Source organism: Zophobas morio, unplaced genomic scaffold (assembly GCF_036711695.1).
Source record: "Zophobas morio isolate AGI-343-1 ecotype UQ-CSIRO unplaced genomic scaffold, CSIRO_AGI_Zmor_V1 ptg000226l, whole genome shotgun sequence".
NCBI classification, from domain to species: Eukaryota; Metazoa; Arthropoda; class Insecta; order Coleoptera; family Tenebrionidae; genus Zophobas; species Zophobas morio.
The window spans coordinates 53,459-72,533 of record NW_026972330.1 but is presented as its reverse complement, the minus strand read 5'-3'; the positions used below and the strand labels follow the sequence as shown (position 1 = coordinate 72,533).

The 19,075-nt window shown below is 36.3% G+C and overlaps 5 protein-coding genes and 1 long non-coding RNA gene across 7 annotated transcripts; 3 read left to right on the top strand and 3 right to left on the bottom strand.

Annotated features, from left to right (window-relative positions):
- Positions 1-779: 779 nt before the first annotated feature.
- On the top strand, positions 780-3,318 carry LOC135146391 (ATP-dependent DNA helicase PIF1-like). The gene is made up of 14 exons (XM_064078564.1): positions 780-848; positions 1,023-1,295; positions 1,348-1,449; positions 1,514-1,602; positions 1,661-1,760; positions 1,812-1,918; positions 2,113-2,282; positions 2,338-2,443; positions 2,503-2,571; positions 2,623-2,699; positions 2,759-2,805; positions 2,853-3,016; positions 3,083-3,120; positions 3,188-3,318. Exons 5-14 carry the CDS (start codon positions 1,685-1,687, stop codon positions 3,315-3,317), a joined length of 984 nt encoding a protein of 327 aa, XP_063934634.1. The 5' UTR covers positions 780-848; positions 1,023-1,295; positions 1,348-1,449; positions 1,514-1,602; positions 1,661-1,684; the 3' UTR covers position 3,318.
- Positions 3,319-3,528: 210 nt separating this feature from the next.
- Positions 3,529-3,998, bottom strand: LOC135146397 (uncharacterized). The gene is made up of 3 exons (XR_010283803.1): positions 3,806-3,998; positions 3,665-3,750; positions 3,529-3,604 (listed from the first exon to the last, which is right to left on the bottom strand). It is a non-coding gene; the product is annotated as an uncharacterized LOC135146397 (long non-coding RNA).
- Positions 3,999-4,481: 483 nt separating this feature from the next.
- On the top strand, positions 4,482-5,965 carry LOC135146382 (microtubule-associated protein RP/EB family member 1-like). The gene is made up of 7 exons (XM_064078556.1): positions 4,482-4,556; positions 4,613-4,742; positions 4,804-4,842; positions 4,910-5,016; positions 5,114-5,380; positions 5,671-5,820; positions 5,888-5,965. The coding sequence occupies exons 2-7, from the start codon at positions 4,622-4,624 to the stop codon at positions 5,948-5,950; spliced, it is 747 nt and encodes a 248-aa protein (XP_063934626.1). The 5' UTR covers positions 4,482-4,556; positions 4,613-4,621; the 3' UTR covers positions 5,951-5,965.
- Positions 5,841-8,276, bottom strand: LOC135146381 (protein farnesyltransferase subunit beta-like). Of its 2 annotated transcripts, none has more exons than XM_064078555.1 (13): positions 8,236-8,276; positions 7,913-7,954; positions 7,791-7,855; positions 7,621-7,720; positions 7,422-7,568; positions 7,246-7,310; positions 6,915-7,020; positions 6,730-6,859; positions 6,548-6,677; positions 6,459-6,491; positions 6,326-6,395; positions 6,157-6,268; positions 5,841-6,105 (listed from the first exon to the last, which is right to left on the bottom strand). In XM_064078555.1, the coding sequence occupies exons 4-13, from the start codon at positions 7,662-7,664 to the stop codon at positions 5,998-6,000; spliced, it is 945 nt and encodes a 314-aa protein (XP_063934625.1). In that variant the 5' UTR covers positions 7,665-7,720; positions 7,791-7,855; positions 7,913-7,954; positions 8,236-8,276; the 3' UTR covers positions 5,841-5,997. The 2 variants fall into 2 exon arrangements, with proteins under 2 accessions (XP_063934625.1, XP_063934623.1); XM_064078553.1 differs by having other exon boundaries at positions 7,913-7,991; positions 8,236-8,269.
- Positions 8,277-15,251: 6,975 nt separating this feature from the next.
- On the top strand, positions 15,252-16,476 carry LOC135146394 (neo-calmodulin-like). Its single transcript, XM_064078567.1, has 5 exons — positions 15,252-15,689; positions 15,763-15,815; positions 16,142-16,206; positions 16,267-16,333; positions 16,393-16,476. Exons 1-5 carry the CDS (start codon positions 15,503-15,505, stop codon positions 16,474-16,476), a joined length of 456 nt encoding a protein of 151 aa, XP_063934637.1. The 5' UTR covers positions 15,252-15,502.
- On the bottom strand, positions 16,196-18,138 carry LOC135146393 (probable GTP-binding protein EngB). The gene is made up of 9 exons (XM_064078566.1): positions 17,854-18,138; positions 17,374-17,461; positions 17,229-17,319; positions 17,064-17,166; positions 16,936-17,002; positions 16,839-16,881; positions 16,702-16,789; positions 16,525-16,639; positions 16,196-16,461 (listed from the first exon to the last, which is right to left on the bottom strand). The coding sequence occupies exons 1-8, from the start codon at positions 18,136-18,138 to the stop codon at positions 16,526-16,528; spliced, it is 879 nt and encodes a 292-aa protein (XP_063934636.1). The 3' UTR covers positions 16,196-16,461; position 16,525.
- Positions 18,139-19,075: the final 937 nt, after the last annotated feature.

Below are 19,075 nucleotides of genomic sequence, written 5' to 3'. Positions count from 1 at the left end.
ATTATTGCGAAAAATGCATAACCTTTTTTTCGCGAAGAAGCGCACCGCTTTACCACTGCTACTGGTTTTTGAAACCAAAATAATCCCGTGATATTCCCAAGCAAAGTATTCAGGGGTTAGCATTGGCTATATGCTGTTATGCGGCTACAGGTATACTAGTGCTGGAGCGGCCAAGGTTAAGACAACGGCTCAAACTCTGCATCCTTTGCTTTGTACTAAAGCTAACTCTCTTCACGCAACGCGTCATGACTTGCGTATAGTAATATGTTCGAAACGATGCAATTCCTCAACATCCTGCTTAAACCCCTTACTACCGTATTACCACCTACAACGGCTTAGCACACCAATCGATGATTGGCAGAAGATCAGTTACAAACAACTGGACGCAGCGCACGCTATCACCCCGTTGATAGCTCGTTAATGCAGTGTTTTTTAAAATCGATCGAGCACAAGGAAGTCAATTTTTAAATAAAACCATCCAAAGAAGAAGCTACTAATTTTCTCGTGTCTTCAGCGTGCCTCTCTTGTTCCGGGTACTCTTAAAAAAATTATTTAAAGATATGATGCATGCTTTGTAGTAACTTAAAACTGGGCTTCCTTTGATCTTTATTAACAAGGTCAAACAAAATATATTATATTACATAATGTATTGTTAGTTCTAATTAGAATTGTTAGGTAAATGGTAATAGAAAATTAAATGAAAGTTGAAGGATATAAAAAACTATACATACTTGGTAGATTAATAAATAAAAAAATGAAAAACTTTATACATTATAGTTACTTTTCACAACCCAAGGATACTTCCATTGAACAATCTAATTTTAAACCACGATTTACCGAAAATTTTGGTAAGTTTACTTTTTTTCCCCATCGTTAGATTATATTCGTACGATACTTGAAATTCATAGACCTGGTGATAAATAACAGTTAGATTACTCTTAGCTTCGAGTAAAAAAAATTATTACTATTAATGTGAATGGTATAAATATTTTTTTTTGGTCACTATACTTATAAACTGTCAGCGGATAGTAAAACGAATGAAAAAACTTATGAACAGAACCGCTCTAGCAACTTAGAGGAGCTCTCTGGCTCTCGTAATTCTGATTTTGGAACGGGAAATCTAGAAAGGAGAAAGGAAAAATGTGAAGCTTTCCCTGCCTATGAGAGCATACCACGCGAGGATCAATTAAACCAAGAGCAGAAACTTGTAGTACAGAGCGCACTTCAAGGTGAATCTTTTTTTCTTACGGGTGCGGCCGGCACAGGGAAGTCCTTTCTTCTCCGCTTTTTAGCTGGTATATACATGTAATTTTTTTAACTTTCCGGAACCCAACTTTGTTGTTTAAGACAAACTGCAATCGCTCTATGGTTCCAGTGCTGTCGCTGTGACGGCTTCCACTGGAATAGCAACCTGCCCACTTAAAGGCCAAACCTTGCATTCTTTTTCTGGTACTTTATTCTCGCGAGACTATGAGCGTCTCCTCTTCGTCTTACTTCTGGCATTGGTTATCAGGTATTGGGTTAGGTAAAGGTACAGCGGAAACAGTAGCCTTCCAGGCTTTATATAACCGCAAACTTTGTGATAGATGGAAAAACACCAAAGTTATATATTTTTTCCTTCTATATCCTTATTTTTGGAGGCTTTAACTTTGTTTTTAAGGTGTTAATCATCGACGAAGTAAGCATGATAAGTGGGGAAGTTCTCCAACTGGTCAATGCTGTGGCTCGAGCCTGTCGAGGATCTTCGCTGCCTTTTGGTGGTATTATACATCATTACTTTTGCAGCGGACCTTTCACGCTGTCTTTGTTAGGAGTGCAACTGGTGGTGGTTGGGGACTTCTACCAGCTCAGCCCGGTGGATGCCGAAAAGCACAGTTTCGCGTTCGAGTCGCCCTTGTGGAACGATGCCATAAAAACAGTTAGTTTTACTTACAAGCTATGAACTTAGTCGGGACGGCCTCTAGTATTACTAGATTTCCGAAGTAAAAGTAAATACCGGTAACCTAGTAGAAGCCATGTCCTTTTTTTTTAACACAAGACTTAGTGACTACTGGAATTATTGTTTGTCAGCTTATGGTTGCCAGTGTTGATCTTTATCGTTTTACACTGAAGGTTCATGTGTTGAAATCGGTTCATCGACAGCGCACTGATCCCGCTTTTATAAAAATTCTGAACGAACTTCGTGTTGGCTTTGTGTCCGAAGAGACAGCTGCCTTGTTGAAAGGCAGAGAGCTCCCCCTCTTGAGTGAAACCGGCATAGTGCCTACCAGACTATATCCACTGTACCTTCTGTGCTTTGCTTTCCCCGCCCACCCCACACAAATTAATTTCTATAAGCAATCGAGACGTCAACGAAGAAAATAATTCTCGCTTGAGAGAACTTCCTGGACCTTGTCGCACTTTTACTTCTGTAGATAGCTCTGAATATTTAGTGAACTCGGAGGTTTTTTTAGCGGTTTTTATATTGAAGCTGGTCGGTTTCCAACAATATTTTTTATTTAGAGTTTAACTCAGATTCTAGATCGGCAAACCAACGTGCAGTCCACCATTCACTTGAAGATCGGTGCGCAGGTCCTTTTTTCTGCACTGCCGTTGTCGCCGTTTCTCTCTTTACTCGTTTAGGTTGTTCTTCTAAAAAATTATCTGCCAGACAATCTGGTTAACGGTTCGCGAGGCGTTGTTGTGGGATGGGACGAAAGGTTTGCTTACCAGCTACTCTCTAATACCGCCTATAATTTTATTAACAATTTTTTTGCAGGGACAGCAATTTTCCTGTGGTTAAGTTTCAGAACGGCATAGTTATGGGTGCTGTTTCTTTTTTTGCCTACCATTTCCTCTAAACTTTATTACAGAGGTGGGCCCTGCCAGGTTTGAGGCGTTCACTTACTATAGCGGCGAGTGCATTCGTGAGCAGGTCCCGCTGAAGCTTGCTTGGGCGCTGACTGTCCACAAAAGTCAAGGAATGACGTTGGACTTGGTGGAGTGCCACTTAGCCAACGTGTTCGACTACGGCCAGGTAACGCTCGCGCCTAGTAGAGCGCCCTGCTCACCGTTATCCTGATTTATTTGCCCACTGACGCAGGTCTACGTCGCTCTAAGCAGAGTTCGCCATCTAAAAGGGTTTTCTTTTATTTTTTTCGTTTTGGTATATTTCTGGAAATATATTGTTTATACGCACGCTCTTTAGCTTGAGGATTCTAGATTTCCGTCCAGAATCTGTAAAAGTTCATCCAAAGGTGGAAGAGTTCTACCGTTGTTTAAGTAAAGAGAAAAGGAAGCAGATCCAGTTGTTGAAGCAAGCGCAGTGGAAACAGTAGTTAGCTAGTAAACCTTTCAGAATTTTCTAATAAAGTTATTTTGACTCCCCGTTGAGTTGTATACAACTAGTCCTTGTTTGTTGAATTCAATGTTTACGTATTGTGGATCCTTTCTTCCTTGAATCCGTTTAATAGTAAAGCAAGTTCCTTTGTATGAAACCTTGATATTTAATGAATAGCATGCCTAAGAGTTTATTAAATTAGGGACGAGCTACAGTTGTAATGTTGCAATTTGAGCAGTTCGTCATTTTTTTAAAAATTGCTTATTTTGGCGATCCCGATTTTGCCTTTTATATGCATGAGGTTTAAGGAGTAAATATGTAGTTAATAAGTAATATTTGTAATACCATTATCAATATAAAGCCGAGCTGGAACAAATGCAGAAGAATGTTAGCTTGACTTAAAACGTCTCTAAGCCAAAGGTATTATCCACCTTACTAAAACTGTAAGGAGTGTATAGAGGATATACAAAGATTAAAGTGGTATACCTCCCCTACAAGTAATTAAAAGGCTTGTAATATAGCTAAAATTAAAGCCTGCGATTTTCGAATGTTTAATGGATATAGCTTTGAACGATTCAACGACAATGTTACCTACATATATTTCTTTATAAAACACGGAATAAAATAAAAGTACCACGTAAGCGTTACAACTTTCTTTTCATCCCAGTTAATATGTTTGTAGCGCTTTACCAAGATAGCCTTCAAAAAGCCATCAGGGCTCAAATTCCCAAAAACGCGGCCACCTCTCACGATTCGATACCATAATATTATGATTCCTTATCCCTCAAGGTGGGCGTCACTCTTGGGCATGGCGGAGAATCATTTCCACATCTTGTTTCGACGGTTTTCTATCACTGCACACCGGAAGGGCGGTAATATTTCGCCGCTCCCAAAGTTTCCAACAGGGAGCACACTCCTGGCACTTAATAATAATAAAACACAAGAATTGTTGAGTCAAAAAGCTTTTAACGTGTATACACCCGTCCAAGGTACAGAACAAGTGATAACACTTTTGTGCCGTCACTAAATATTTTCTTTCTTGAGTCGCTGTCTTTCACACTTTGCCCTCGCAAACTGTCTTTTACATACGAACCTTTTAACGTTGTAAACTTAGCCAGTCATATGTCGCCTAATAGCTGAATTATATAGGACGTTTAAATGCTAGTTTCGCAGTTCCTGTGCATTGTAAGGGTGTTATCAAAGTGTTCAAACAATTTTCTACTATATCTAAATTATGGTAATACCTTTAATACTTAATTTATTATATATTTTTAAAATTATACTACATAATAGCTATAAAATATGACAGTAATAAATGTGAAAGTTAATGCCGGAACTATAAGCCTGTCTAGGCAGCAGCTATGTCAATGGATCTCTGAACTTTCCGGAGTTTCCATTTCCAAGGTCGAACAGCTGTCTTCTGGTTAAATATATAAGACGGCTATTGACTTCTTTCTTTTTTAATTATTACTTTTAAAAAACAGGTTATGCTTACTGTGTTATGTTCGAATTAATTTTTTCAGGTAATCTAAAATTAGCAGTACTATCAATTCTTGTTAAATTTGTAAATAAAATATATCCGATTGTAAGGGTCTATTAGTATGCACAAAGTTAAGGTCGATGCTAGGCAAGACCATGAAAAGATAAATAATTTTAAGTGTCTACAGCAGGGTTTTACTAAACGGGGAGTTCTTTATGTATATGAATTTTCCTATATATTTGAACTTTACTCAATTTCTAAATTAAAATTTTCATTATTACTCTTGTTAAAGTTCTTTCTATACACATAAGTAGACCATACCAGTAGAATCCCTAGTTAAAGGAAGATTTCAAGACAATTTTTTATTTCTCCAGTGGTTTTATAAGTTCTTTCAAGCCAACGCTCCTGGACTTGAGAATCCGCGCAACACTGACTTTCCAACTGAAAACACGCATAGAGTCGGTTTAAGTCGCTGTTCCACTGAGGCATCTAAGAGCCCCTGCAGCGTTACCACGCGGTCTCTCCCGCCACTACCTAAGACAGCTATTAATAACGAAGAGTTGGCTCCACTAAAAAAAACCGTAATTTTTTGTTTTTTTATAAGCAGCTGGTGTATAGTAGTCAAGTTTGAAGCCTCATGCGACACTTAAGTAGGACGCATGTGTTTTTATATTACATAGTGAAACCTGTTATTAGAAATATAACGGTCAATATAGCCGACCGTGACTTCTGTTTCTTTTAATTTACAACTGCGCAGTTCAAAGTTAAAGAATTTCTTCAATTAGCACGTTGATGCCCTTAATTTTATTAAAAGAAAAGCTACTAGCTTAAATTTCACCTTTCTTCAGCCTTAATAACTAACAATTTTCAGGTAACTCACTTGAAAATGGAACTTGCGGAAGTGACGAAGGAACGTGATTACTACTTCGAAAAACTTCTAGATATTGAGCAAGTCTGCCAGGAAGAAGAGCACAAGGCCAGCCCTCTAACCGAGCGAATTTTCAAAATACTCGAACAAGAGGTCGAATTTTATTATATTATTGTCTACTGTCTTTTCTTTACAGTCCCATCAACTTTTCTAACGTTAGGCCGAGGAAGTAACTCCCAATAATATAGTCAACATGGCAGAGCGATCTCTCTCCTTGCAATAAAGCTTAGTGTAGCGAGCTCTGGCATACACCGCGTATTAGTGAGGAGCTCACTGCTCTTCGACTATCCTGGAGTGCAACCCGTCCAACGCAGAAAAATACTCTTCTGCTTTCCTAAAAGCGTGCAGGCATATGTTGATTTTCGGTTCGATGGGGCTCTGCGGCGCAATAATTAGCAGAAACTTGGCATAACGCCGTATGATGACCACCAGTAGATTCGAGAAAGGGCCAACGATGCTTGTGTTCCGAGCGCCTCGACCTCCGTGCTGGCAGGCGCTTAATCCGCTCAACACATAGCAAGTGTGGTAGTAGTCGGGGGGGCTAGGGAGGAGAGCTTGCTTAAAAAAGATATACAGATGAAGCGAGCAGGAAGCTCACACGCCCGGCTTGTCCCTAAACCCTCCGCCAGGAGACTGAGCAAGAAATAGTATGTACTCTTGCAAGGCGTCTAAGCAACGCGAGTGTATCTACTCGAAGGAAATTAAAGGCAATGGCGGTAGCCTAAATATACCTCGATTGTAAAAGAAGTGACTGCTGTCTGCGCCTATAAAAAAAAACTTGAACTTCATTAGAACAAGTAAATAAGGAATTTCTGCCTACTGCGCGGGAGGATGGGATCGATCAGTTGAAAAAGACAACCTATCCAAAATGAATAACAGCCATCCACAAGCTTATTTGTGCGGCCCTGGAAGCCACCCTCAACGCTCATTTGTCTTTGAACCAACCAATGCTGAAAAAAAAAAAACATTAAACCGAAAATTTAGTACAAAATCCAGACGAACAGAGAGCCGCTCCAAGTCGATAGCATCAGTCCGCTGCAGAAGGACCAAAGCAGCCACGCCACAGTAGGTGTATCCGCCATGTGCCTCAAGCCCTGGATAACCGGACAGCCCGCCCTCGTATGTCTGGCAACTAAAAAAATGAAAGATAGTTTGCTTTTTTATTGCAGAAAAAAGTGCCCGAATACCTGCCAATCCAGTCGGCCGTCCCCTTAAACAATTCGGGAGTGCCGATATGCAACACTTTTGCTGCTACAACAGCGCAGTAGCAGCCCCGAACGTCGACTTCACCACCTGACGCGTTTATAAAAAATATTTACACTAGCCACGGCTAACCGCTTTAAGAGAAGTGCAACCTACAAGTTTACGCCAAAACAGAACGTAATATACAAGTTATAGAGAAAGCGTGCTTTAAAATAAGAGAGCGGAAAACATAAAATAGAGCCTAATTTGCTCCATAAGGGGGGTGAACGTAAATTATAGTCGCTTAATCTAAAGTTTGCAGAGAAACTATAAAACCTTCGTGCATCATAAAAGCTCCTTCTCTACTTCTCAAGGAAACAAGGAAGCGGTACATCATTTTCCTAACAAATTTATGCACACACTTTACCCAAAGGGCAGCAATAATTTTAAAAAGTATGAAGGTGCTATATAAACTAACTTAGGAGAAAATAGTGGAAACAACAGTGGCGCACCTGTCAACCGTACTGAGGGCCTCCGGAAGCCCAACTGTGCACAGAGCACAGACGGAGGCATACGTTGGAGCCAGGTGGGACTGCTGCTGGGGGCCCCCTCCGAAGCCACCAGTAGGATTTTGGCACAGAGACAAAAAACCAACAGCACTATTAGGAACGGCGTCAATTCTTATTTTTTGAATCATGGATTAATAGGGACCTCAATCGTTCCTCTTTTGAGATGTCCAACTTTAACAGGCTCATAGAATGAAGAATCCAGTAGACAAGCCAGGGGCGACTGGCGTCCAAGTTCGAATAGTCTCAAAAAGATAAAATAATTTGAATTAAAAGTCAGTAAAAAGCGTATAACGAACAAAAGGACATATCAACCTTGCCTTAGTTTTTTTAAACCCCTTCTTAAGAAATTTTCATGTTTGCAAAACTCGATGCGTAAGCTTAGAAGGTGAATATTACTCGAGAATAAACAAGAATAACTTCGATTATAAGTAAACCTTTAACTTACTATTTTCGATAATTAGGAAGACTTTTCAGCTCTAAATATAAGCAATTTATTTTTTCTTCAACTTTTTTCTAAAGGGACAGTATTATTTTACATACCCAAACAGCAATATATAATAGATTAGAACTTCCACACTTACAATAATAAAATATAATATGAAGACCAAGTAGAACAAAAAACGTTAAACCCAGACATGTAGTGTACAGATTAGTGTAAGACAAATAAATTTATTATTTCCATTGCTTAAAATTTAAGTAAGGCAGGAAAGATGTAGATAGACATTTTGGTAGCTAAAAGATACAATAGACACGAAACCTGCTGCTCGCTAGTTGCAGTTTTTGGGCCATCACAACTCATTTTTAACTGTCCTTTTACTCCCGTTCAAATTTATATTTCCCATTCCAAACGGACAGCTACGAGGTTAACCCCCCGGGCTGCATGGGAAACATAGGTGGTTCAAGCAAAACTTCAAGTCCATTTAACACCATTTAAAATATCAAAAGGATCTTATACGCAATCGTGGGGTATTGTATAGTACCGATAAAAAACTTTATCTTTTTATGTAGATTATGACTTTACCACCCTAGTTTTACCTCCCTTTTCAAGAGAATTAAGCATAAATATCTAAAGTGTATTATACGAATATCATAATCTTAAAAAAACAGCGGCCAGAATAATGGTAAGGAGGGTTCTTACGTTATATGTATAGGTATTATCATTAGCGCGTATCCTACTTCTTTATAGTTAATAAAAGTGAGTTGCAAGCATTCTCCGCCTCTTCTCGCTTAAGATACGAATAGCTCAGTAAATTACCCCTGCTACAAATATTACCCGCGGATGTCCCCGCTAGGTCGTTACTATAAAGCGGCCAAAAAAGGTAGGCCCTATATAAAAAATTCGCGGCTGTAGGCGCCTTAGTCCCGGCCGGCCCCGGTTGGTTTCGATCTAAGGCGCTTAAAGCACTAAATGATACAATAATACTTACTAGATTCGAACCAGTTCTCCGATAAGGGCGTTCCACCACTTAAACCACAGGACCGAATAAAATAAAGTTCAGTTACTTAGCTAAACTTCATTTGGCTTAAAAAAGGCTCCGTGGTAGCATTGTCTGACCTTTAGTAGCATCTTTAGTTTAGTATTAAAGTAAAAAGACCACTACCTTGCACCTTAATCTTGAGGGGGAGTTGACATTAGAGGAATAGTGCTATTAACGTAACTCATTATGAAGTTTTTGCGGCCATGACATTCGTTCAAAAGTACACTAGTCCTTGCGGCATGCTTGTTTCGATTTACTGTAGCCAATTGGTTGCCATCCGAGGGAGGAACATGCAAGTAAACTTATAAAATCCGGGTACTTTTTCTTCTCTAACGAATTCAACACAATTAAACAATTAATGTCGTAAGTTTTTACTAAGTTTAGAGAATGATTTAAAGGAATAAAAAGATATTGCTCTATTGACTGATTTTTAGGCTTTAAAACGAGTTCAGCGAAAAGCTCAATAACCATTAGCTTTTCTCCTTAGAAGCCATCCCGTTGCATACTGGCATTGCCTTTCGAGGGTGTTTCTTAAACGCAGTCTAGGAAGAGTTTTGGAGCCTTAGTGAATCATTGGAGAAACTTGCTAGGTTACTAATTTAATCCTCGGTTAAGTGTTAGTAGCAAAGACGTCCGCATTCAGGATTATTTTTAGTATTAAGTGAGGACTAACAGCACCATGCTCGTTTCCAGGGCCGCGGATGCAGTCAGGTTAGAGTATAAAATCCGAAACTAAATTACCTTGAATTTGTACTATTTCGTATTTTTGATTGACTTATTAACCATGAAGGAATGCAATAACACCCTTTATACAACGGTTCACGGCATATGAATTACTTCTTTACTTGCTATTATAAACCTGACGATCTTGTACTCCGCTCGTTTGGGTGCAAAAACAACTTTCCAGAGTAGGAAACAACCACAGTGTAAGGGCCTAGAACTATTTGCAATCGATTTCTGGCCCCAGGATGCAGCGCCACCTGTTCAGCATTTTATTATGTCAGCGAAACAATCTAGTTTTTTAGGTCTCAATCAGCTTTCGCAACTTTTCGGCTTACTGCCAGAAATGAACTCAAAAAAGCGGTGGAGGCCCTAATAATTTCGTTAAAGTAGACATAAAATACAATTAGATTTTATTACCAGCTCTGCAAAGCTTTAAGATAGTTGAAACTTTTTTACCTGGTTGACCTCTCCCTTTAAAGATTCGTAAAACCTCAGGCTTTGCTGTCTTGTGAGGGGCCCTTCCACTTTTGTTGGAGAGTCCTTTACTGCAAGCACCTGCTTGAAAGAGTCATTAGATGTGAAAAAAAAAAAGAAGCATTCCCGATATTTGCTCTGGCGAATACGGACTTGACCCACCGCACACGGCAGATACAGGCAAGTCAGACATATTGGGTGGTTCGCTGTGTAAAGGACATTCATTTAAGCGATCTCAGGTGTTATCGGGCCACTGTCTAGGATGTTTAGACTAGGTAACGAAAAGAAAACTTTAAATTTCTCCATCAGACCTCTTAAAATTCACTCGAGCCCTCAAAAAAACCCCTTTTACCATGCTCATTGTTTCTTACGAAATCCGCCCTTATATAGGACTTACTACCGCTGCAAAGAGCAAGGCGCGTTTATTAAGAAATTATACGTTATTGGACGTTATAGGGCGAGTTAAACATGGAACAATCATTAGATCTAAAAAGAGAATTGCCCTGGAAAGGATAACCCTCGTCCATAAGTTAACGCGTCAATCCTCTTATTTTTTGTTAGGTTACGACGACAACTCTAAATTCAAGTATGATGAAAAATATGTCATTTGTAATATTATCCACCAGGAAGGTTGGCTTTTTATGGCATGGTAACCTCGTGGTACTCCAGAGGCTGAATTCATTAAGGTCGCCACCTACAATTATGAGTAAATCGACCTAAAATCTAGGTATAAGGCAAAGCATTAGGAGCGCGGGAGTTATCGGATTATGGCACAATGAGCACATAAAGTGCAAACAGCCAAGGATAGCGAGTATAAAAGTACTTATTCCTCGAGCTATTAAGTATGTAGGCTTTTGCCCCTCGACTGGTATGTCCTCAGATTTTCAGTTTTAGAATCACATTTAATGGTCATACTATTCCTTTTATAGATAAGGTAGACCTAATAAGACATCTGGGGGTAGTTTTATCTATTAGAAAAACATACCACAGTTTCTCTGGAAAATACCAGAAACTATAAGATTTGAGGTTGTAGGAATGAGAGCTTATAACAATGGTATGCTTAAACCTTTTGTAATCCTATCAAACCCCCAGATCCGGCGGCCCAACACATTATATCACAAATTACACCTTTGACGTACTCGATATTGTCCTTATACATAGCACTTATTTTCAATTTTTATCACAACGACATTTGAACCCTCTTTTAATCACAAACCTTTTACAATAGCGCTTAAAATGCCCCTATATACTCAAAATGGAAAAAACAATAATATGAGAAGAATAACCTTTCATTTCTATAAATACGCCGTTTGTCTCTAGCCATAAAAGGTGTAGTAACGCATTTAGAGTCCTTACTCTTTCAATCATACAATTGAGTGACATATAGAAAACTCTAGTTTTACCTCATATTACCAAAAAATACTGAGTACGCAATTTCATAATTCTCCGAATGACAATTTTATCATATACCAAGTGAATATGATAGGGTTTAAAAGATATGGTTATTCTTTTTTATATATAATAAATGGAGACAATCGTAATAGAGAATTCCTTTACTAATATTAAGTTAGTTGACGCGTTTACGTAACAAAAAAGTTTTGAAATTTTTTATAATGGTAATGATCCTTATAATCTATCCAATTGAGTTGAAGAAAAGTAGTCATCTATAATTTCTTATAACTGATAAAAACCAGAATCCTGTTGTTATGATGAAAACGCGATATATGGATGGGTTTTAACTCTTCTTAAAAGCAATACTTAAAAAGTTATCGAACCTAATGAGGAGACCCGCCTTGAGTTTCATAAAAAGCAATTACAAATTTCTATTTGAACTTAAATACATAAACTCGAAGCCTTTAAGGATTCTTCTTTTATGAAGCTCGCAAAGATCAAACTTCATGAATTTTGTAAAAGGTCTTGGGCTATTTTTATGCGATGCCTAGATGCCACAAGGAAAGTTATATAAAAACTTTCCCAGCGCTCAGACTCTAATAACGTACTATAATAACACTATAAGGAGAAATTGTAAAATGGCTCTACTTTAAACTCTGATTGCAGGCTTTAAATGTCTTTCTTTTAATGAAAATTCATAAGCCCTTAAAACCTTTTCGACTAGATATTGAATCTCTATACTTCTAATTCTATAGATATACTATGAATTGTGGAAATACTTTATTAAAGGTAAAAAAAGAACATGAATTTTATGTTAAATACCATGAAGGTTATGCATGTAAATGCATAAAAAATTTTAAATTTCCAAAATAAACTTTATCAGCTGTTACAGGGCTTCCTATAGGAATTCCTGCTGCGCTAGCTTCAGCTACTCTTTATTTATTATAGAACTATAGTTTTATAGCATACAATTTAGTTGACACCGAATTTAATTGATACATTTTAATTAATCTTGTGTCTTTAATTTATTATTTTTAATGTATATATAAAATTTTACGATTAATGAAGCAGAGGGTTTTTTTCTTTAAGATGTAATTTTTTGCCTGTGGTAGTTCGCTGGGTATTTCACTTTTGCTTGTTTATTATCTACGGCCTGGCGATTCAAAGAAGATCCCATAGGTTCGGTATAAAGAAAAACCTTGTAGACAGACTTTGGTTAAAACCCCCATAAATATTTCAACATATACTATGAGATCCATGAATTTCATAAATTTAGTATAATAAGTTTTTCATACGTTGAATGGATGATACATCGCTTATATGAAAACTAACAAAATGCTCATTTAACCGATTTTATTAACCAAACGCCCCAAAGTACTAAGCTAAACTGGACGTAGATATAAATCAAGATAATTCCATTACTAATTTAGATTTGCATCTTTTAAAAGGAGTCCTGACAGAATCGTCTGCATATTCAATGGAAAGCGACTCAATTTATTACTATACACAGCCTGGAACAGTGTTTATTCTTTGAGTACAGTGAAGGTTTATTACAGATATAGCAGCAGGTATAAACTGCTTTGTACGTTTTCATAGCCTCTGCATAGGTAAAGAGTGGGCTATAATCTACTTCCCTGTCGATATCTATGTATTTTTAAAAAGACTGTTTAAACCCTTTTAGATTTTTTATTCGGTGATCTCCTGCGGGTACTCTTGGATCCCTTTAAAAGATATTTATGAATGACTTCTGTAAAGGGGTCTTTAGCAGGAGGAATCTCACTCCATTAATAGTTAGCGTTCATGATGTTTTAGGTAAACTTAAAAATATCTACTTGGATAGTTAAATTTAAGATTTTAAATAAGTCTAAGTTATTCCTTTATTTAAAACTAACTAAGATATACACGGGATCTGCGAAAAATTTTTCGTTATTTTTTGTTCTAAGTAACTTAAAGAATTTGCTGACTTCGAGTTACTAATTACATATAAAAGTTCAAAAAAATTTATAGCTTTGTGCCTCAAAAACTTCTGATTGGAGTTGTTTAATTGCATTTATGCATATTTTCTACTTTTTAATTTTCTTTTGAGTAAGGAATAGCGGTCATATATAATTGGTCGTATATTAAATAGTTTCTTCTACCAACTGTTTAACGCACTGTTTCAGATTTTCTCGACTATAACATGGGGCTGTTACTAGTGGGGAGTATTCACTCGAGAGGGAATAATAGCAAATGCCCCAGGGCTGTATTGTTATACATAAATTTTATAGTTCGTTTTTATCATAAAAAATATTCATTAATTATTAAAGCTAAAATCATATATAACTCATTATGTACGTCACGCCGTATATTCTTCGTTAGGATAGACTAATCTGTTAGCAGAAACCTATTCCATTTATCTCTTATTCTCTACCTCGAAGAAGAACGGCTACTTATCAGTTCGCTATCACTCACCAAACTGGAGGAGATATTAGAGGGATAAGTACACTTTCCATATATGAAGAGAGCAATTTAGATGGTGAACAAAATTTACTGCTTAAACACGCTCCCATTAACTGCGTACGCTGCTTACACTGTTTATTTGATAGTTATATTTCTTTAAAGGACGTTTTCTGAATGTTGGCTTCTGTTATCTTGATCCCAAGTAAATTGACCTTCACTCGAAGATTATTGCCTCTAAGCATGTCTTGGCAAGGCGCATATTTATACAAGATTGCAAACGTTGCAAGAAAGGAGCTTATAACTCTGGTGCACAATTCGGCCTTTAAAAAATGTTCTTTCTCCGTTAAACAGATGACATGGCTCTTTAAACACGTTACTAAAGCGTTAGATGATAAAAAAGCTGCAAATCTTGTACTTTAAGGTGTTGAGAAAGTCTTTAAAATGCATCTTTTAAAGGCTGACAGTATTACTCCTTTGTACTTAATATAACTAACAATTAAATGTACTGTTATAAAGATAAAAGTGATGGATATTATAACATCCGATCCCTAAACCCTTACCGACGGTTTTCGTTAAACTCCCTTTTGTAAACTCTGCTGCTTCTACCTTTACTTCTAACATCCCAACAATCAATGTTTTCCTTGTGTTTTATACTGATGACTCTGCAATTTATACCCCTCGTAAGCTATAAAAAAATATGCAATCATATTTAAACCCCCTTAAAAACTGGTTACATTTAAAAAACTTAGATTTAATCTGCTACGTGGATAATTTACGGCCCACTGTGGTAATTAAGTTTAAAATGTATAGTAATTCACCGTATAACGCTGATAAACTGAAAAATAGTATTAATTCTACAGTAGTTGCAGTAGCTCTCTCAGGCCCCTCGAGTTTTAAATATTATACTTTTATATTAAATAAAAAAACCGTAAATTTTTGAAAACTTGCTGTTTATTGAGATGTTTAGATAAGCTCACACTAAACTATTCTACCTAATTTGAAAATTTAAAAACGAAAATTGCAGATCTGTGAGGCCCCCTGCGACTACTGCAGGGTTAATTATACCTCCTCCTTTACAGTTTCTACTACTGATAACCCAATAACATTTAATAATAATAGTAACAATAAGAAATAGTAAGAAATAGTAATTTTAATATAGATAATATACTAATAAGTACAGTTTATACTAAATTATAAGTAAATTGCAATAAGCGCTTTATACTAGGTAACCGTAAAGGGTCAACTATCCCTCCTTCGGGTTTTACTCTACTACCTTTACTGCAAAGGAAATACCGTTTTAGAAGAAAAAAGACGTGCATTCTTGACTGTGGCACTCTCCAACTTTATAAATAGAAAAAACACCAGTAAGAGTTACCAAAAAATTGTGATCCGTTTTTTTCTGTAGTGCTTTTCATTGTGTTTCAACAAGATTATTAATTTCAGACAGATAATACCTAACTTTACAGGAAAGTGCCTTTACCTTAAACTCGTTTTTCAGAGAGCGCATTAACATTAAATATGGAAGCAATTAATAAAAGCAAGAATACATCTAACATTGAAACTCTAAGGGCTGCTTTTAACATTTTCGACAAAAACGGTGATAATTCAATTGATTTATCGGAGTTAAAAGACCTTATTATGGTGGCGGATCCTAACGTCACAGAAGAGGAAGTAGAAAAAATGATGGCTGAAGTCGATGAGGACAGTACTCAATTTTTTTTTTTAAACACATTTTTTACTTAGTACCAAGAATTGAAAGGAGTTTATAAATAACCCAGATAACGGACGTCTAGATTTCACAGAATTTTGCGACTTAATGTCTAGAAAACTGGTCTATATGTATATTAATTAATTTTTAAAAATAATTTTAGTTTGAAATTGAGGAAGGTACCCTCTAAGTAACACTTCGCAAACTAATATAACTTCTCCCTTAGTTAATTTCGTTCTTTATTATTTATTTTGTTTGCCTAAACTAATATATAGTCTACCGAGCAAAGTAATTTGTGAAACGAGGACTGCGCGGAAAGGGCAGCCGCTAAAGATCTATATACAACCATCAAGTCTAGTGTTAATTTAGTATTAAAAAACTTGTAGAGCTTGAATTAAATAAAAATGATATGTCTATTTGCTATTAAAATAAAGAATGTTTCGAATTAGGTCGATGCCAGAGAAGAGGATATAATTAGAGAAGTTTTTAGTATATTTGACAAGGACAACGATGGGTAATTTACTTAAGTAATTATATTCCATGAAAATAGTATATAGTAACGTAACTTTTTTAGATTTATAAGTCCAGCAGAGCTAAGGCATTTAATGTCCTGCATGGGAGAGAATCTGACAGATCGAGAAGTAATGAAGTTATAACCCTCCGCTTGCAGTTAATAACTACTCTAAGCGGCGCTAAAAAGATTGAGGACATGATTAACGTTGCTGACTCAAATGGTGATGGACTAATCGACTATAAAGAATTTGCTGTCCTTCTCAAAGAATGAACAACGGCAGTTACACTTTACTTTAAAAAAATAAAAGAAAAATAGCACCTTATCGATTTAATCCTGACTTGACCAAAAGATACTTTCTAAAAGATTCTATGCTCTGGATACTTTGCCGGCTAATCAAAAGACAAGGATACGGGTGCAGCCTCGCTTTCAGACTCTCCAGACGCACAATAATAGAGTCGTTAGCTAGAGAAGTGAAAAGATAACTACTAGTAGTACTTCTTCAACCCCGTGAATAACTCTGTAAAGATTATCCGCATTCGGTAGATCGCATTTTGTTAGTATTACCCGATAATTGGCGTTATACCTTTCAAGTAAAAAAAATGACGTAAAAAAGGGAATACAATAATTTTTACCGATCTAAAAAGTTTAAAAACTCCTTATCAATAGATTTAAAACCTAATAAGTATTAACAAATTAAAATTAAGCTCAATGTAAACTCAAGTTAATAACCATGCCGTGAATCAACTAAAGCGAAAATTAAACGTAAGTTTTTTCTTTCACAAAGATATCTTTGCACCTGGTGGCACAAATTATAAATAATACTGTTTATAAAAGTTGTTAAAAACTGGTATATTTACAGCGTGCAACCAACATCTTCTTTCTTCTTCGTGGGCATATGCAAAGCCATAGCCAGGCAAGTCAGTAAAATTGATTTTGTTCTGCAACGTATACACGTCTATCCTGTGTTACATATATAAATAAGCAAACTTGCAAGCAAAAGCAGCAAAGGCAAACCAAGTTACCTTTTTGTTTCTCCTGGGCTGTTAGAAACCACAGCCGGTTTCGACTTACTTATTAAATTTAGCAATGTTGACTTACCAACGTTGGAGCGGCCTTTTAGAAGATCAAACATAGTAAATCTCCTCTCATAAGAATACCCAGTAATACCGCAAAAAGCAAACTCTGGAACATCTGAAGATTTAAGAGAGTCAAACAAGGCAGTAGAAGCCACTTTCTCTAGCTTGCAAATAAAAAGCTGCAACCAAACACAGTCAAGACTATATTAATATAGGTGCCAAACGCACAAACTAGATAAAAGACGAGCTGGCCCAGAACACACAAATGACCAAGCTATAAATTGAAATAAATTATGTTTGTTACTTTGTTTAGAAATCAAAAAAGTACGTTTAGGCAGCGCGCCTGCTTAGTTTATGATATATTTTGAAAACAATTTAAATTATATAATACTTTCAATGAGGTTTAAAATAAAAAATCTTCATATAAAAAATAATCTTCATAGTTAAAAGTAAAAGAAGCCTTTTATTAACAGCATATTATAGATAAATACTGTGGTCCCTCTCCCACCATAATGAATATAAATAACAAATCTAATATAAATACAAAGCCAGAAATATATTAAGTTATGACCTTCTCAGAAATATTGTGCTTGAGGGCGTTTAAAACACAGTTATTAAGTCTTCTTCTTGTTCTCTTCCCTAAATCTAGTTCATCCACCCTCTTTCGTATAGAGGAAACCACAGGGGTGTTTTTTAAACGTTTTCTAAAAGGAAGTTGTCCATTCAAGGCATTAGGTGTAGATACTTTAGTCGAAAAAGAAAGAGTTCGATTACTAGCCCCACTAAAGGAATATTTTAAGTTAATGTAATATCTTTCCGTAGCCTTTAATAAACAAGGGAAGGTAAAATAACTCATATTGCATTAAAGTATCATGAAGCTGGCTAGAAAGGAGATGGCAGAGCCCTGAAATCAATACTATACAAGGTGTTATCAGCTAACCACGTGAAACTATATGCTAGTACTTGTAAAAGTACTTCCCCGCACTGTACGATACCCGGCCACAGTTCTGGGAACTATATTATTTATATACATGTATTTTAATTACAAACACATGGAGGTAGGGGACTTGCTGTACTCTACCTCCCAAAAAAAGTTCGATCTTTAGATAAAATCCTAATGGAGCGGAATACTTAACGTCAAGATGTTTAAAAACATATCAGATTAAACACCATCAGACTCAGAAAATGTAGACCAGAAGTTGCAATATTAATGTGTTATAAATAAATAAGTAGATAATTAACTTTTTTTTTCTACAAAACTTTTTTTAGTTTCGAAAAACAAAAGTGGTCAAAAAGTGATTACATTAATTTAAATATCGTACTAAGTAATTTTTGAAAATTATCTCAAATATATATATTTCCGCAATAAAAACAACTTAACCTCGCCAGGTCTAATAAATTTTTTAATTTATGACTGCTTATAAAGGCTAAGCTTAATCAGTTTCTACCTATTAAGGGTTTAGGATGTGCCACGGGAGAGTCGTTAATAAACTTTGTTTTCAGGAAGATATTGTTTTCTCAGCGCCGTCAGCAAAAAACACAACTCTACCCTTTAAAAAATATTTTGTGATAGAGAACAAACCTCCGACTTTCCTAGTAGAAGGTAAAAATTAAATTTGCAACGAATAGGCACATTAAAAGCTCTTGCTTAAACGGCGTTCGACTTTGCTACTAACCTTCAATTCAGGTGCCGCTACTTACTTAATAAGCTTACGTTATCAACTGTATTATTTTAAATCTTTGTTGATAACCATCTGAAAAATATAATTTCGGTAATGGTCCTCAAACATGGA

Coding starts and splice junctions, on each gene's coding strand:
- LOC135146394 (XM_064078567.1), top strand. CDS start 15,503: ATGGAAGCAATTAATAAAAGCAAGAATACATCTAACATTGAAACTCTA. Junction 16,207..16,266: donor TTTGACAAGGACAACGATGG/GTAATTTACTTA, acceptor TAACTTTTTTAG/ATTTATAAGTCCAGCAGAGC. Junction 16,334..16,392: donor AGAATCTGACAGATCGAGAA/GTAATGAAGTTA, acceptor GGCGCTAAAAAG/ATTGAGGACATGATTAACGT.
- LOC135146382 (XM_064078556.1), top strand. CDS start 4,622: ATGACAGTAATAAATGTGAAAGTTAATGCCGGAACTATAAGCCTGTCT. Junction 4,743..4,803: donor GGTCGAACAGCTGTCTTCTG/GTTAAATATATA, acceptor TTTAAAAAACAG/GTTATGCTTACTGTGTTATG. Junction 4,843..4,909: donor GTTCGAATTAATTTTTTCAG/GTAATCTAAAAT, acceptor TCCGATTGTAAG/GGTCTATTAGTATGCACAAA.
- LOC135146393 (XM_064078566.1), bottom strand. CDS start 18,138: ATGAGTTATTTTACCTTCCCTTGTTTATTAAAGGCTACGGAAAGATAT. Junction 17,320..17,373: donor TCCAGAGTTTGCTTTTTGCG/GTATTACTGGGT, acceptor ATCTTCTAAAAG/GCCGCTCCAACGTTGGTAAG. Junction 17,167..17,228: donor AGCCCAGGAGAAACAAAAAG/GTAACTTGGTTT, acceptor TATGTAACACAG/GATAGACGTGTATACGTTGC.
- LOC135146381 (XM_064078555.1), bottom strand. CDS start 7,664: ATGAGCCTGTTAAAGTTGGACATCTCAAAAGAGGAACGATTGAG. Junction 6,860..6,914: donor ACGGCCGACTGGATTGGCAG/GTATTCGGGCAC, acceptor TCATTTTTTTAG/TTGCCAGACATACGAGGGCG. Junction 6,106..6,156: donor GCCCTTTCTCGAATCTACTG/GTGGTCATCATA, acceptor ATTGCGCCGCAG/AGCCCCATCGAACCGAAAAT.
- LOC135146391 (XM_064078564.1), top strand. CDS start 1,685: ATGATAAGTGGGGAAGTTCTCCAACTGGTCAATGCTGTGGCTCGAGCC. Junction 1,761..1,811: donor ATCTTCGCTGCCTTTTGGTG/GTATTATACATC, acceptor TGTCTTTGTTAG/GAGTGCAACTGGTGGTGGTT. Junction 2,572..2,622: donor ACTTGAAGATCGGTGCGCAG/GTCCTTTTTTCT, acceptor TTACTCGTTTAG/GTTGTTCTTCTAAAAAATTA.